The 14620-nt window shown below is 31.0% G+C and overlaps 2 protein-coding genes across 3 annotated transcripts; one reads left to right on the top strand and one right to left on the bottom strand.

Moving 5' to 3' along the window:
* The first annotated feature begins 1752 nt into the window (after nt 1–1752).
* On the top strand, nt 1753–2784 carry LOC110601367. The gene has a single exon (XM_021738480.2). The coding sequence runs from the start codon at nt 2237–2239 to the stop codon at nt 2585–2587; it is 351 nt and encodes a 116-aa protein (XP_021594172.1). The 5' UTR covers nt 1753–2236; the 3' UTR covers nt 2588–2784.
* Nucleotides 2785–4644: 1860 nt separating this feature from the next.
* LOC110602123 (heat shock 70 kDa protein 16) lies at nt 4645–11605 on the bottom strand. Of its 2 annotated transcripts, XM_021739552.2 has the most exons (10): nt 11433–11604; nt 9647–10971; nt 8917–9129; nt 7345–7440; nt 7093–7248; nt 6609–6809; nt 5982–6128; nt 5772–5900; nt 5568–5698; nt 4645–5337 (listed from the first exon to the last, which is right to left on the bottom strand). In XM_021739552.2, the coding sequence occupies exons 2-10, from the start codon at nt 10814–10816 to the stop codon at nt 5259–5261; spliced, it is 2322 nt and encodes a 773-aa protein (XP_021595244.1). In that variant the 5' UTR covers nt 10817–10971; nt 11433–11604; the 3' UTR covers nt 4645–5258. The 2 variants fall into 2 exon arrangements, with proteins under 2 accessions (XP_021595244.1, XP_021595245.1); XM_021739553.2 differs by lacking the exon at nt 8917–9129 and having other exon boundaries at nt 11433–11605.
* Nucleotides 11606–14620: the final 3015 nt, after the last annotated feature.

The raw sequence follows: 14620 nt of genomic DNA on the forward strand, positions 1-14620 counted from the left end.
AACATATCCATATGTACGGATTTAAATAATAAAAATAGATGATATTGTAATAAAAAAATTATTAAATATTATTAATAAATAAAAAAAATAATTTTTTTTATTTAAATTTATATAAACATTATAAAATTTTAATTTTTAAATATCAGAACATCACAATGTTGACTATTTTCTCTTTGATTTACATTGAGACATATTTTTTAAATTTTTTTAATGAAAGTTCCTGAGAGTGTTGAATTGAATTCTTTAGAGGAACTGAATAAATATCCAAGATATATTTATATTTATTTTATTCTCAACCTAATCTTCAAATTAAATTGATTGAATGTTGAATTTCCACAACTATCCAAAACCATTCCTGTAATTATCCTTAACATTATTTCTTATTTTTTTTTGTTTTCTTACAATATAGCAGGACTTAATAAATGAAGAAAATAATTAATTTTTATTAAAAAAATTGGTGGATTTTATCTATGTACGGCTAATAAATAGCATTTAATTTTGTAATATAAAAATTTGTTTATACAATTATGAGATATTTAAAAAAGTGTGATAAAAATATTTAAAAATATATTTTTAAAAAACTACGTCAGCTTATTTTATGACTAGTTTTCACCAATATTAAACTTTTATAAAATAATAAAATAATTTTAAAAGTATTAAAAAATAAAATAACTTTGCTTTTTCTTGAAAATATACAAATTATATTTAATTAAGCGTTACTTTTTCAACTTCATCGGATAACAATGGATATTATTAATATGATATTTATTCACTTTTAATTCGTATATAAAATAAAAGCAGTTGAAGATATCCATTGTAAATATATTTAAATAAAATTTAAAAATTTTATATTTTATCTTTTAATTTATAATTTTTAATTAAAAAAATATAAAAGTAGTTATTTGAAACATATTAATATATTGTTATTACAGCTTCTTTGAATTTAATTTTTTATTAAAAAAAAAGTTAATGGAATTTATGTAGGTGGGGATCGATGTTGAGAGTGGATAAGATTAATCCTAATTGGCATGAAAATGATGATAATCATCAATCACGTGAGCACTCACACGTGAAATCATACTATTGCTGCTTATTTCTCTTTGCTTTTTAGGCTACGCAATAGCCAATTAGCCATCATCATCATAAAAAGAAAAAAAACCTCAAAAGCTAATCAAAGGCCTGAGAGATTCCTTTGGGTAATTTGCGTTCACACCTACTTTTTTTTTCAATTTTACTTAAAGATTCCCTCTCCAACTCCGTTCACACTTCACCACATCCCTTTTGGAACCCTTTGGCTTATGAGCAACCAAACAATTGCGCAGTTACAGATGAAGATCTAAATCTATGAGTACTCGATGAATCTGATTTTCTTCTTGATTCATGATAGATTTAGTTTTCTTTTGAATACATCATATGGGTTCATACCTCTCAAGGTTTGATTTGATAAAAAGACTTGCAAAATAAAAAAAAATGGTCAGGGATCTACGAAAATGCTCTCGGTGGACACCTCTGACATTCAAGTAAAGTTAATGAACTAGTGTAATATGGATATGTCAGAATTGCAGATAAAAATAAAATAAAAAAATATGGAGCCGAGAAAGAAGCCGGAAGAAGAAGGAAGACCCCTCCTTTTCTTACCTGCCCCCCTGATGCTTCCCGCCTCTTCACTATTGTGCTAGTGATCTATGTCACTCAGGCCCGTACGTACGAATGTGTCATACTCCTTTTCATGCCAGACGGCCATTTAATTCATTAGGCATGCGTGCGGGTTGGGCTGTGAAGTGACTGGATCAGCTCCGCTCCCTCACATTACATCACTGGACTGGGCTTTTTCCTGCTGCGTCTGGATTCGCCGATAATTCATCTGGTCCGGTGTGTCTAGATCGAGACCTGAGATACTGAGTTGGCCAGTCTAAGGAGGGTTTGATGGGGTTTGGATCATTATTCTCCTATTAGGCCCGGTCTCACCCAAGATAGAGGAAGCCCGGCGGTTATATCAGTAGCGAAGATGGCTAAGCAGTAATTGAGTCCATTTATTATCATTTTTTTTTTAAAAAGGGCACATACGAGATCATCCAGCAGGTTCCTCCTACATTTGACTCTTTCCCTGATATCTCTCCTCCATTATATATACCCACCGCTTCCCCATCTCCAAATTGTTCTCTCTCTACACCTACAGTAACCCACCAACCAACACTTTAGAAAGAAAAGCAGCACCCCCAAACAAGAGAATTATATGGGCAATTGTTTACGCCATGAATCATCTACGCAATGGGGCGGGGATGACTGGGGCTCACCGGTGCACGACCGGTTTTATTCTACCAATGGAAGCAGCTGGCTAGACAATAAGGTCATCAATATAGAAGAGGAGGAGTTTGATGAAGACGAAAAACGCTTATTACCATCTTCAAGTACAGAAGTAAAGATCAAGATTAGCAAAAAACAGCTGCAGGAGTTGGTGGGTATGGTTGAAATGAAAGAATTATCAGTAACACAAGTTCTGTCTCAGTTGATGGACAACAGCTCCAATCAATTTGAGTCACATCAACGATCGTGGAAGCCTAATCTGCAGAGTATTCCTGAGTGATGCTGAGTTTCATAATTGGAATCTTTCTGCTCCATTTTTTCTGCTTAATTTTCTGTATATGGTCTGATTTTGTTAGCAAGACACATCTTGAATGTAATACATGTTTTATTGATTGTGTGTATATGCAGTTTGGTTGAACCACTAAGAAAATGAAGTGATGTGAGTCATACCATAGGTGGATGGATGAGAGTATATAATCCATTTGCTATTTAAAATTATTAGCTAAATTAATTTGAGTTTATATCAAATAAATTTATTAATCAATTTTAAATTTTAAAAATATTTTAGAAGATTAATTTGACAAACAAATGTTTGGAAGAAGAGGGTGAAAGGGGCATGAGTTACCTTAATTGACAATGAATAAGCATCTGCATGGAGATGGCGGCTTACCTTTTATAAATTAGCCGTACAAAGACCATGTTTTCATTTTTAATATTATTTATTTATTTTTGCAGTCAGACAAATCCTAACTATGCCGAAAGAATCTTAATTATTCCTGTTGTGAGAAATATATAATGTTTTTTTTTTGTAATAATAAAAAGGATGCGTGCCTTAATCCTTTCCAATTCCAAACTTGTGTTTTTTAAATGATGAAGTTTATTCCTTTCTTTATCTTTTTTCTTCAATTGGGAAATTAAAAATAAGTATCTGTAGTGTGCAGGAATTGTAATATAATCCTCATACATTATTCAACACATTTATTAATTACAATATTTTTACACGTTTAACTTGTTTTCTTATTTTTATATTTTATGCAAATTTGCAAACCCTAAATTATGATCCTCTACGCTGCTCTTGTTCAATGATTCTTAGATTCCTTTTTTTTTTTTTATATATACGTATATATATACGGTTGAGTCCGCTGGGAGTTTTCTTTATTATTTTTAAGATTAAATAAATTTTCTTTTTTAATTTTAATTATTAACTTTTAACGGCTAATGATTAAGAATATTAAACTAAAATAAAAATATCGACACAAGCAAGTTTGAATACTGTTGAAGAAAGTACTCCACCAAAAACAAGTTTTCATCTGAGTTATAAAAAAATTTATGGTTAAGATACTAAGTTAATTTTCGGGCAATAAATAAATTAAAAGTAATTTTTGGAGTGGCTTTAAAGACATGTGCATTTAGATTATTATCTATAACTAAATAATATTAAGATAGTTTTAGTAAAATCGAATTCTCATTTATGAAAAGGTGGATTTTTAATTAGATTAATGCTATATAACGAGTTAACATTAAGTAGGATAATGGTTTACAAAGTATAATCACATGAAATTATCGCTTTTATGGAAAATGGCTTATAATTTTAAACACAAGTATACAGTTAAACTTAATTAAAAGAAAATCAAAATCACCTCATATAGAAAATTGAGTTACAAATGATGACAAAATTCCCCAATACATCAAAATAGCAGGTTAATCGTTTCCAACAATTTTTAATATCAAATCCAAAAAAGTGATTATTTGAGATGTTGAATTGATAAGCGAAGCACAAGGGGGCATGTGTTCTGACCATCAGTCCTCTTCTGAGGTTTCAGTTAGTTGATTCTGATTCTGAAGAGCCTTCTATGAATGAAGATGTAAGCAGAAAAACTTCAAGAATTGCATCAACTTTGAAGGAGCAGCAGCTTCTTGCATGGGAACAAAAGAGAAATCAATCAGCAGATTGAGGGTTCCCTTAAAAGTTGTGTTTCATACTTAGCTGATGCAAATGTGTTTCTTTTCTTTTTTCTTTGGCTGGCAGGAGTGTGGAGGGTTTAGAAGTTATAAAAATGTCGGGAGGAAGAAAAGCTGAATAGGGACGCCACATTTTCCTTTCTTTTTATGTCGTAATACATGTGCCCTTTTCATTCTTGTACACATTTTTTATTAGAATCAATTCAATGGTTTCTCTTGCATTCAGCTAAACTAGCTTAAGCTTGGCCAGATTGCCTTGTAAATCCACGTGGCTCAGCATGACTAGTCTTATGCTTGCTCATCACAACCCATAAATTGTTTTCATCTGATCTTTTCTCTCTTTTTTCTTTCAATTGGAAAAAAAAAATCAAAAAATAAAACCTGTTTAATATGAGTTCCTTTATAGAAATCAATTATGAGAGGGGAGTCAACTAGCACGTTTAACAAGCGAATCAGAAGCGCTAACAATAAAAACAATCATGTGCTTCACTCAAGATTGCATTTTCCTTCTTCCAGGATTTGCAGCAGCTTTCCTTTCAAAGGCCTTTTCTACTTTCTGAGAAAATATGTAACAGCCATCCCATGTAACAAGGTATCCATGTCAATAGGGAAAGAAGTCAGATCCAGACGGCAAACTTGCCAATCAACCAAGCACGCAACACGGTTACATCAGTGAAGATTATGAAAAATTCAAATTCTTTTGTACATCCAGAAGCATTGAAACAGGTAAATAAGTATTGAAGGGCTTAGGTCAAACGCCACAGCAGCCACCCATCTTTATGAGCACCTCACAATCTGCCCTAGTAGTAACAACACATTATCAGGTCACTGAAAACCAAGGAAAACTGGATCCTTAATAGTCTTACTACTTTTTCTGTAAGACTGCCAATATCAAAATTGTATAATAGGCTGTGTAAACTGTTAATTGTGTAAGTTGGAAGTGTGAATTTTAAGTGAACTTTTCCGAAGTGGTCTTCAACAACTTGAAGCTATACTTGCAGGTCTGGACCCTTCTTGTCCTCTGAATTTTGCGGAGAAGACTTCCTTTCCGTTATCTGTTTGCATATCCTGAAATCCATGATAGGAAAGGTTACTAACAATCTCAGAAGACCACTGATCATGATCAGAAGTAAATGCAATTAACTGAAAGGTATAGGATCACTGAATCAGGTCTTGGTGCAATGAGTTAGAGATCAAAGTTCTTTTTTTTTTCAAAACAAAACAAAAAAAAAAGATCCCAACCAGTTAACTAATAAAAAAAGTGAACTTTCTAAAATGCAGATATAGAAGAATAGTACGAGTTCAACTCCTCTGTCCTCCTCTTTATCTCCCATGACCATAATACAGGATTGGCGTTCTTGGGTAGAGAATCTTGTTGTTGGGTTCTCTCTCTCAGCCAATGTTCAGCTTTATTGCACTCATTAATGATCTGGAAAAAGCCACAGCTCTGTTATTAAAAATAAATAAACACATTTACAGTTGATAACGTTTCATTATCTTACCAATTCCCTATCCTCTGTTGGACGAGAATCAACAGACTTGCGATAATCCACAATGCTATTTAACAAATCTCGTTTAGCTTGTGCTCTTGCTTCTGCATCTTTATAACGATTCTCAATGGGATCTACCAGCTATATATTGCCAGGGGAAGAAAATGTCAAGCAAAGAGAACCAATAATGGAATGCTAAACTTTGAGATTTGGAGAAATAACCTTCCTAAGATCCTGCATTTTTGAGGTGTAAGTATTCTCAGTTTCATCATCACCATCTTCATAAAGCCACTCCTCTGTCTCCTGTAGGCTCCTGGAGATTCCCTCTTTCTCTGGGTCACTGGCAAAGCTCCGATATGTGTTGAAAAGCTATTCACAACATGTCATCGTTTCTCAATCCAGAACAGAAAAAGGTAGGGACAATGAAATAGAAGTGCTCTTTGAGCTTGATTAAATGATTAAGCTCTACTATGAGGTATCAATATCTCAGACATTTTATTCAGCCCTTCATTCATCTAGTTTCATATCATGTTTGTTGTTAAGGCAAGTCAATCATAGCTAATCAAATCCCAATAATTAAACAGCAAGCTTCACAAGTTCAGGATATTATTGTACAGAACTACAGATACAAGAAGAATGGCACTTAAAAATCATGATTTCACATAATATACATGCCATGAATTGCATTTACCACAGCATATAGTTGACATGTAAAGCCTTAAAAAGATTCAACAGACATTTCCAGAAAGGCATGCCATGCAAAAACCAAATTGATCATCACCAAGTAGAGAATGGGACCATATTATGGTATCTGGGGAAGCTATAGGTGTCAGAAATTTAAGGTTCTACCTTATTGCGTGTCTCATAAACAAAGGATTCCAAGGCATTTTTCTGGTTTTTCGCTTGTTCCACAAGTTTGTCCCGTTGAGCTAACTGAAATTCCTTCTCTTTAGCTTCTGAAAGTTCAGCCTCAGTCATTCCACCATATATGTTCTCAGTAACAGGTATCTCAAGCCTCTGACAGGCCCTATTCCTTGTTATGCCATCAGCCTGAGAAAATAATGGAGTTCAAATGAATTTAGTGCGTGCTCCTAATCCTTTCCACTCAGGCAACATATGACTTAAAGAGAACTAGTACATGTTATTAGAGATATGTAACCTACTATTGGGCTCTCACCCACAAAACTTAAGTTTTCAGGTTTATTAGCTCTTCAATCATATCAATGCCTTAGTTCTTTAATAATAAAGCGAACTTTCTGAGCTCATTAGACAATGATTGTGGCAGAAGTAAATCCTAACAACTCTCTAGAGACATTCAACATAATAAACTCACTGAAGGATCTGATGACATGGCATGCATTGTCACATCATCCTCATCACCATTTGCAAGCTTTGTGGAAGAAAAAGATGCAGTGTCAACCTCCATTTTGTCTACTTCTGGATGAGCATAGTCCATCCTAACATAATCATCTACATGGTCTTCCATCAACTAAAGTCATACCATAATTTAGACCAAATAAGAAATCCCTAAAACAGGGACGAAGTTAATAAGGATACAGAATAAAAAGAGAGAGTTCATATTTACCATAGCTGACTCAATGGCGACAATGCCATGAAGGTTCAATTGTACTTTAACTTTAATCCTTGTGTTTTCATTAATACTGCCAGGGAAAGGACCAATCTGCACAAAATATTTTGAAATAAACTCAGAAGCAACATCATCCAATCACAGAAGATACATACATACCTATAACAAGAACATATATTTGCATGGTATCCATAGATAGATAGACTGACATGTAAAGACATTTACATCTCACACAACACTAGTGAGAAGCAGATGGCAAAAGTTAAGTGCACAGTATCTCAATTCATGTGTCAAATGAAAAAACATCTACATATCTTAGAAAAAGTAGCTGTTATCCTGGAAACAGAGAGGCATGCGATGTTAAACAATTTTATTTATAGTATTCGCTACTTATGAACACCCAGCACAGGCAGAATCCACTATGGTTCTATCCAGTTGCCCACTAATTAAAAAATCTCCTCATTTATATTGCCCTATCAAGTTCTGATACTGTTTAACAAACAATCCTCAAAAACATATTCCTTATATAACATTCTTTTACTATTACAATTTTCAGATGCATTCTTACACCTCCAAGAAATACAGAAAATTAAGCACATTAGATGAAGATGGTGCATTGAAAATCATGCTAGACTAGAGTATAAACATTGAAGTGTTTGCTCTGTCGCATCTCCTTTCCTTTTGTAACAATGAATCAGTATGTACTATGTAACTATTACGTGTCCCATTCATAAATTGGGAACTCCAGGAGGGCATTCCCACACCAACAGCCGATCATTAATAAAAAGTCAAATGTCCATGTTCATCACACCCCTAGATCTTAAGTCCACTCATGTCCCAGCAAAAGGTTACAATATTTTTATTCATCCTTTTGCCATTGGTGACACACTGGTGTATCTTCTTCTTCTTCTCTTTATACAGAAACTCATCTATCACCAGGGATTGAACAAACTAAAGGATGGAAAGACACTTGAATGACCATTATGATTTTGATACAATGAGTGATGTAAATAAAAGCTGCTTGGGTTTCACATATTACTCTACCTGAAAAGTTGCAATGTATATGTTCTCCATTTCGAAATAGCTTACATGGAACACTAGCCCATGTGCTAAATTGAGGAACTTACAAGAACCACTAGCTTCACCACTCATGAGAAAGGCAACCACATTTGGGGAAGATATAAAAAATTGTTCTGCAGTGTTAAAGTGTAAGGTTGGATGTCATTTCATTTTATGATCATGCATTGCATGCCTGTGATGAAACAAAACTCCTTATATAATTATTGATTTCAACAAGTGGAAGCAATTTTCAACTGGACAATGAATAAAGATCTAATCATCTATCATTGAAATAAAATGAGATTTTTAAAGTGCAAATAGAAAATTTATAACCTTGATACACATCAAGAACAATGCTGCATGTGTGAAAAAAACCAGAATCAGCAATTTTATTAACAGTAGATTTTTATTCTGTCTTAAGGCAACCATGAGAGAAGCCAACACAGAAATCAACTAGCAATCAATCTTTCATGTTATGTATGGGTGCCGAAAAAGCTGCAGTGTGCTTACTGTGAAAGAACTAATTTTTGAAGGTACGCCAGGGGGAAGTTCATTTTGATTGGCATAAAAGGCTTCCAAACGAAACAAACTACTCCGTTGGAATGTCAAAATTTTGATACTTGGAATAGGTTGGCCTTTTGGAAACAACATGCCATTTGACCCTGTGCCAATTGGGCCTTTATCTGATGAAAATCCAATAGAGAAAGGAAACGAATCTTGAACCTGCATGACATGAATTACAATTATATTTTTGTATGTAGAACGTAAATATTTCTCTCAATATAGGACAATTTTAAGCTGATTTATGTACATTATTGTATTTCTGTAACACCACCAATGGAATGGGAGAGAGAGAAAAGAGATTTGTCCACCATACTATGAAATATTTGTCTTTGCGATTGCAAACAAAGGAAAGTGTTTCTCGTAGTGCGCTTACTAACTCCACCAGATAAACATAAGCAGGCGACATGGAAAAGTCATGGAAGATGATTTTAGACACTACTGGCTAACTCATTGGTGCAATCAATCATAGTATACATAAATTTGATTCTTTATAAACATGTTACTTGAGCTAAAGCAAAGTTACAAGAACTTAAGCAGACACTTGTATTCAAAGAAAATGGACAAACACATCTTATTTGAAAGGGAAAATGATTGTGCTAACATACTGAAACAACAAACAACAAAAAATTTACAGGGTAAATTATAGAGAACACATAATTCATTTCAAGATACAAACCTCATATTCTCTAACTCGAAAAACTGGACTGAGCATTGCACACTGGAGGGCGCATCCGTGTGCCACACATTCACTAGCATTCAGCGTGCGGCTGGGTTCTCTCCCAAACAGAGAAGCTAACAACTTAGTAATAGATGGTATTCTAGACCCTGAACCAACAAGCTCAACGGAATGTATCTTCCCCACTGGTATACCTGAATCAGCTAAAGCTTTCTTGCAAGGAACACAAATCCTCTCCAATAATTCTGAAGCCAATCTCTCAAATTCTTCTCTCTTGATAAAACCTTTAACGTCTTTCTCATCCATCAAGCACTCAATATGTAGAGGTGCCTCAGCATTTGCACTTAAAACCTTCTTCAACTTCTCACATGCTGCCCTTAACCTAATACAAGCCCTGACATTAGAATACACATCTATTTTGTAATTCTCCTTGAACTGTGTGGCAAAATAACTAAACAAAACCTCATCAAAATCCCTTCCTCCCAAATTGCTATCAAAAGCATGGGATAGAACCCTCATATGCCCAGCCTCGAACGATACAATAGATACTTGGATATCACAATGACCAATGTCAACAAATGCAATGTATGTTGGCCCTGCATTGGAGAAATCTGTTTTGTAGATCCCATAACTAAGTGCTGTTGCAGTACAGTCATGCATCAACCTCAAAGACTTCAAACCAGCTATTGTTGCAGCATTTAAATATGCCCGCCTCTGCAAGTCTGTGAAATATGATGGTATCCCAATCACACAATCAGCAACAGGCATTTCCAAATTTTTCTCTGCAACTTCTTTCAAATGTGAAAAGAGCATTGCCATGATCTGAACTGGTGTAAATGTACATGTCTCCCCCAAATATTTTAAGCGAATCAAAATGCCACCATCCTGTCCACCAGAAGTTTCAAATGGAAACATTTTTAGCTCATTCTGAACATTAGGATCTGTGAAATTCCGGCCAATCAATCTCTTCACTTGAGATATTGTGGATTTTGGATTCATTGTAGCAGAAGCAGCACCAGCAGCCCCAAGAAACCGCTGTTTCTCCCCAAAACACACCACAGATGGTGTTTCACGTTTTGATTCATCGTTCAACAACACATCAATGCCCCTTTGCTTCACAGCGGCAATAACACAGTTTTCATTACCAATATCAAACCCAACCACACTCATTTCAGTTCACCAAGAACATATATCCTAGAGTAGACAACAATAACACAACCCCACAACCCACAAATAAATAACTGAAGTTAAACCGGTTCTCCTTGCTTCCCAATTAATAGACTCAAGTTCTTGCTGCCAAATCCCTCAAAATTCCTTCACAGCCCCTAAAAATTAACCGCCCAAAGTTACAAAGAGAGAAGTGAGATCAATAATACAACATACTAATGAAATACGATTATTGTTTAATAAAATGACCTATTCACAAACTTAAAATTTGCACCACTAAAATCAATACTTTATTGAGTTTGAGCTGCAGATAAAATATAGGCTGAGAAAAAAAACTCAAAATTAGGTCAATAAAAGCGTAAAATCAGCGAGCTAGACAGCCTTGACATGGCAAGTAAAAGTTTACCCTTTTTCAAACATATGGAGCCAAGACAAAACGATCCTTAAGCACATAATTTCAACTTTAATTCCCATTTCTCGTTTTTCTCAGCACCAAAGAGAATAATAATACACATAACATACAATGCACGAAATATCAATATTATTTAGCTTCGATGAAGAACCCAGCAAAATAAATAAATAAATAAATAACAAAGAGGGAGAGGGAGTATAACGGTACCTGATTTATGGACACTACAGTTGATAAGAAGCTAGAGAATTGAAGAAAGAACCCTAGGATTGAAATGAAAGTGAAGTGGGTGTAGCGAGACAAAATCTCCGCTTTGTTTACAGATGTAGAAATCGTTTTAGGGAAGGAAATTAATCCATTACGTACAACTCAAGAGGAAACTGAAAAGACAAAATAAATAAATCTTAGAAATGTGGGTTATAATACAAATTTATCGATTTCTGAGGTGCTTTTTGCAAATATATTTTCTCATAAAAGAAATTATTAAATATAAGCCTGTTGCTAGTTTAGGATGGATTTCTGGCTTTTTCTTTCTTTTTTTTTTTTTTTACGTGGAAATTTTTGTTAATGAAGGCTCAAACCTATAATACAACCAAACTTGTACAAGGCTAAAAAAAGCTTTTGAAGCCCAAAAAATAAAGCTCCAATCCAAAAACAGGCCCAAGATCCAACAACTAAATCCCAGAGCTAATGTGAAAGGAAAAACAACTTGTCGCTCATTGCCGCTGCTGCAATGGAAAAGTCTTTTCCTATAGAGAAAATAGTTGAAAAAAAAAAGAAGAAGAGGAAGTTGGTTCTCAAAACTTTCTTTTTCCCTCAATAAGGAATTGAGAAAATGTAGTCCACCAAACTTCTCAAAAAATGGTTGTTTACAAACTCTAAATAAAAATTGTTTGATGAATATCTTCATAATTTTTATTTGAATATCTTTAACGCATACGAATATATAATTTTAATTTAGTATTATATAAAAAAATTTCTCAATATATATTTAAAATTTTAGTTATTAATCCTTAATATATGTAACATAGTAAACTTTTTTTTTTTATTATCCTTTTGAAATATCAATTTTATTGGCATCCAAATTGCACATAATTATATTAAATTGATTATTCTAATTGTTTATTAGTTATATTTTGTTTATATAAACTCTCATGTATATTGGATAAATTGTTAATAATTTCATTTCTTTTATGACATTTTGAGTTTAGTTTAATCAATGTTTTTAGAAGGTCTTGAACTTATCATCAATTCAATTAATTTTAGAATATTATTCATAAAAAGTTATCTTTAAATAAAAAGTTTATTGGATAAATTTTTTTTTAAATGTTTAGTGCTTTTTATATTTATATCTTAATCTTAAAATCTTAAATAATAAAATTAATTATTTCACATTAACATCAATTTTAACTATTTATTTTAAATAACTTTGATAAAAAATTTTTAATCACTTATAATTATTCTTCAAAAGATTTATTAAATAAAAAAAATAAATATTTATATTAATTTATATTTAATCAAAATTTTTAAATTTTAAATAATAAAATTAATTTTTTTTTAATTTACCACAATTATAACTAAAAGATTAAATTGAATATGAAAAAGTTAGTGATAAATTATAATATAGTCTGCACTCCAAGACTTAGCCTGGTGGAAAGTGCATCCTGTAGCCTTGAAAGGTCTAAGGTTCGACTTCCCAAACCCCCTATTTCAAAAAAAAAAAAAATTATAATATAGTCTCTAAAATTTTATATTAATAAACATATAGATTTTTAATTTAAGTTTTATATTAAAAACATATTTATTTTATATTATCATATATAATATTAAATAAATATTTATTATAAATAAATATTTCACTATATAAAATATTACATAAAATATTTTATTAAACATTTATACTCACTATTATAAATTATTACATATATATTTTTAACTTATAAAAAATTATATTTTATATTAATAATATAAAATAAAAGAAAATAAAATGTTATATATTTTTATAAAATTTTAAATATATTAATCCTCTTTTATAAATTATTTGAAATATTTCAATATTTTTATTTTACTTATTTATATAATAAATAAATTTATAATATATATTAACAATAATATTAAATAAAATGAAATATTATATATTATATATTATAATTTTATATTTTAAATTTTTATTAAATTACGATATGTATATAAAAATAAAAATAAAAAGTAAATAATTGAATTAAAAAATATATTTTAAAGATGATTTTATCAGTCAAATAAAATTTTAAAAATTATATTATAATTTTTTAAATTCAATTTAATTTTTTAGTTATAATTAAAATAAAATAAAAAAATAAATTAATTTTATTATTTAAAATTTAAAATTTAAAATATAAATATAAATTAACATATTCTTTTAATACATAATATGTAGACTAAATTTATTTTAATTAAAAATAAATAAATAAATAATTAAAATTAGGTGAAAGTATTGATTTTATTGTTTTTAAAATTAAAATATAAAAGTGAAAAGTGATAAATATTTAAATTTTTTTTATTTAATTGATTAAAATAAAATATAAATTATTTTTTAAAATTTTGATGATTTACCATGGTTAAACTTTTTATATAAAAATTTTATTAATAATATGATTTTATGCTTTGATATTTTAATTAAAATATAAAAAAGTTAAAATTATAATTATTATTTGTTAGAATGCCAACACATACGTAGGTCTAGCTGGCCAATTAATTCCATTACATTTCGAGTCAAATTCGGAGATTTTAAATTGAAACGTTATTTTCATTTAGCTTCAGTTATGACGCGAGTCAATTCATTAGAGTTCTTTTTTTTTTTTTCTTCAATTTCTCAGTATAACTTTATCATAAAATAAAAAAAATTATTGAGTTTGATTAGAACTAATAAAATTTAAAAATACAAATTATATTATATTATGACAATTAGAATTCTAACCTGTCTCTGATTGAATTTCAATAGATATAGAGTTAAAAGAAAAATGTAATTGGAGATCTTAATAATAACGGTATAAATTTAATTATTATCCATTCAAAAAAAAATTTAACTATTATGAAATATGACTTCAAAAAAAAAAATATTATGAAATATATACACGTGATACACGTGTGTATTCTAGAATTTACTTCATTTACGTAGCATGCGTGTGCCTTTTTTTTTTTTTTCTAAAAATTTTATTAATATTTTAACCCATTTAAAAGATAAATATCACAATTTAAAATGCCAAAAAGCACAAAAGCATATGCCAAATTGCAAAAGGCTAATTTGGAAATTTATTATTATTATTATTTTCAGGTGGCTTACAGAAATTAAATAACACCCAGAAAACATTGATCCTCTTATCCCAGTAGCTGGGTCCATCTTCCACATTTCTATTATA

This window comes from Manihot esculenta, chromosome 15, assembly GCF_001659605.2.
Source record: "Manihot esculenta cultivar AM560-2 chromosome 15, M.esculenta_v8, whole genome shotgun sequence".
Classification (NCBI taxonomy): domain Eukaryota; kingdom Viridiplantae; phylum Streptophyta; class Magnoliopsida; order Malpighiales; family Euphorbiaceae; genus Manihot; species Manihot esculenta.

Excerpts from the sequence above, each read along its gene's own strand:
- LOC110601367 (XM_021738480.2), top strand. The coding sequence starts at position 2,237 with ATGGGCAATTGTTTACGCCATGAATCATCTACGCAATGGGGCGGGGAT.
- LOC110602123 (XM_021739552.2), bottom strand. The coding sequence starts at position 10,816 with ATGAGTGTGGTTGGGTTTGATATTGGTAATGAAAACTGTGTTATTGCC. Across the intron at positions 7,441-8,916 it reads CAAAAATTAGTTCTTTCACA|ATTGGTCCTTTCCCTGGCAG; the intron begins GTAAGCACACTG and ends TATTTTGTGCAG. Across the intron at positions 6,810-7,092 it reads CCATGTCATCAGATCCTTCA|GCTGATGGCATAACAAGGAA; the intron begins GTGAGTTTATTA and ends TTATTTTCTCAG.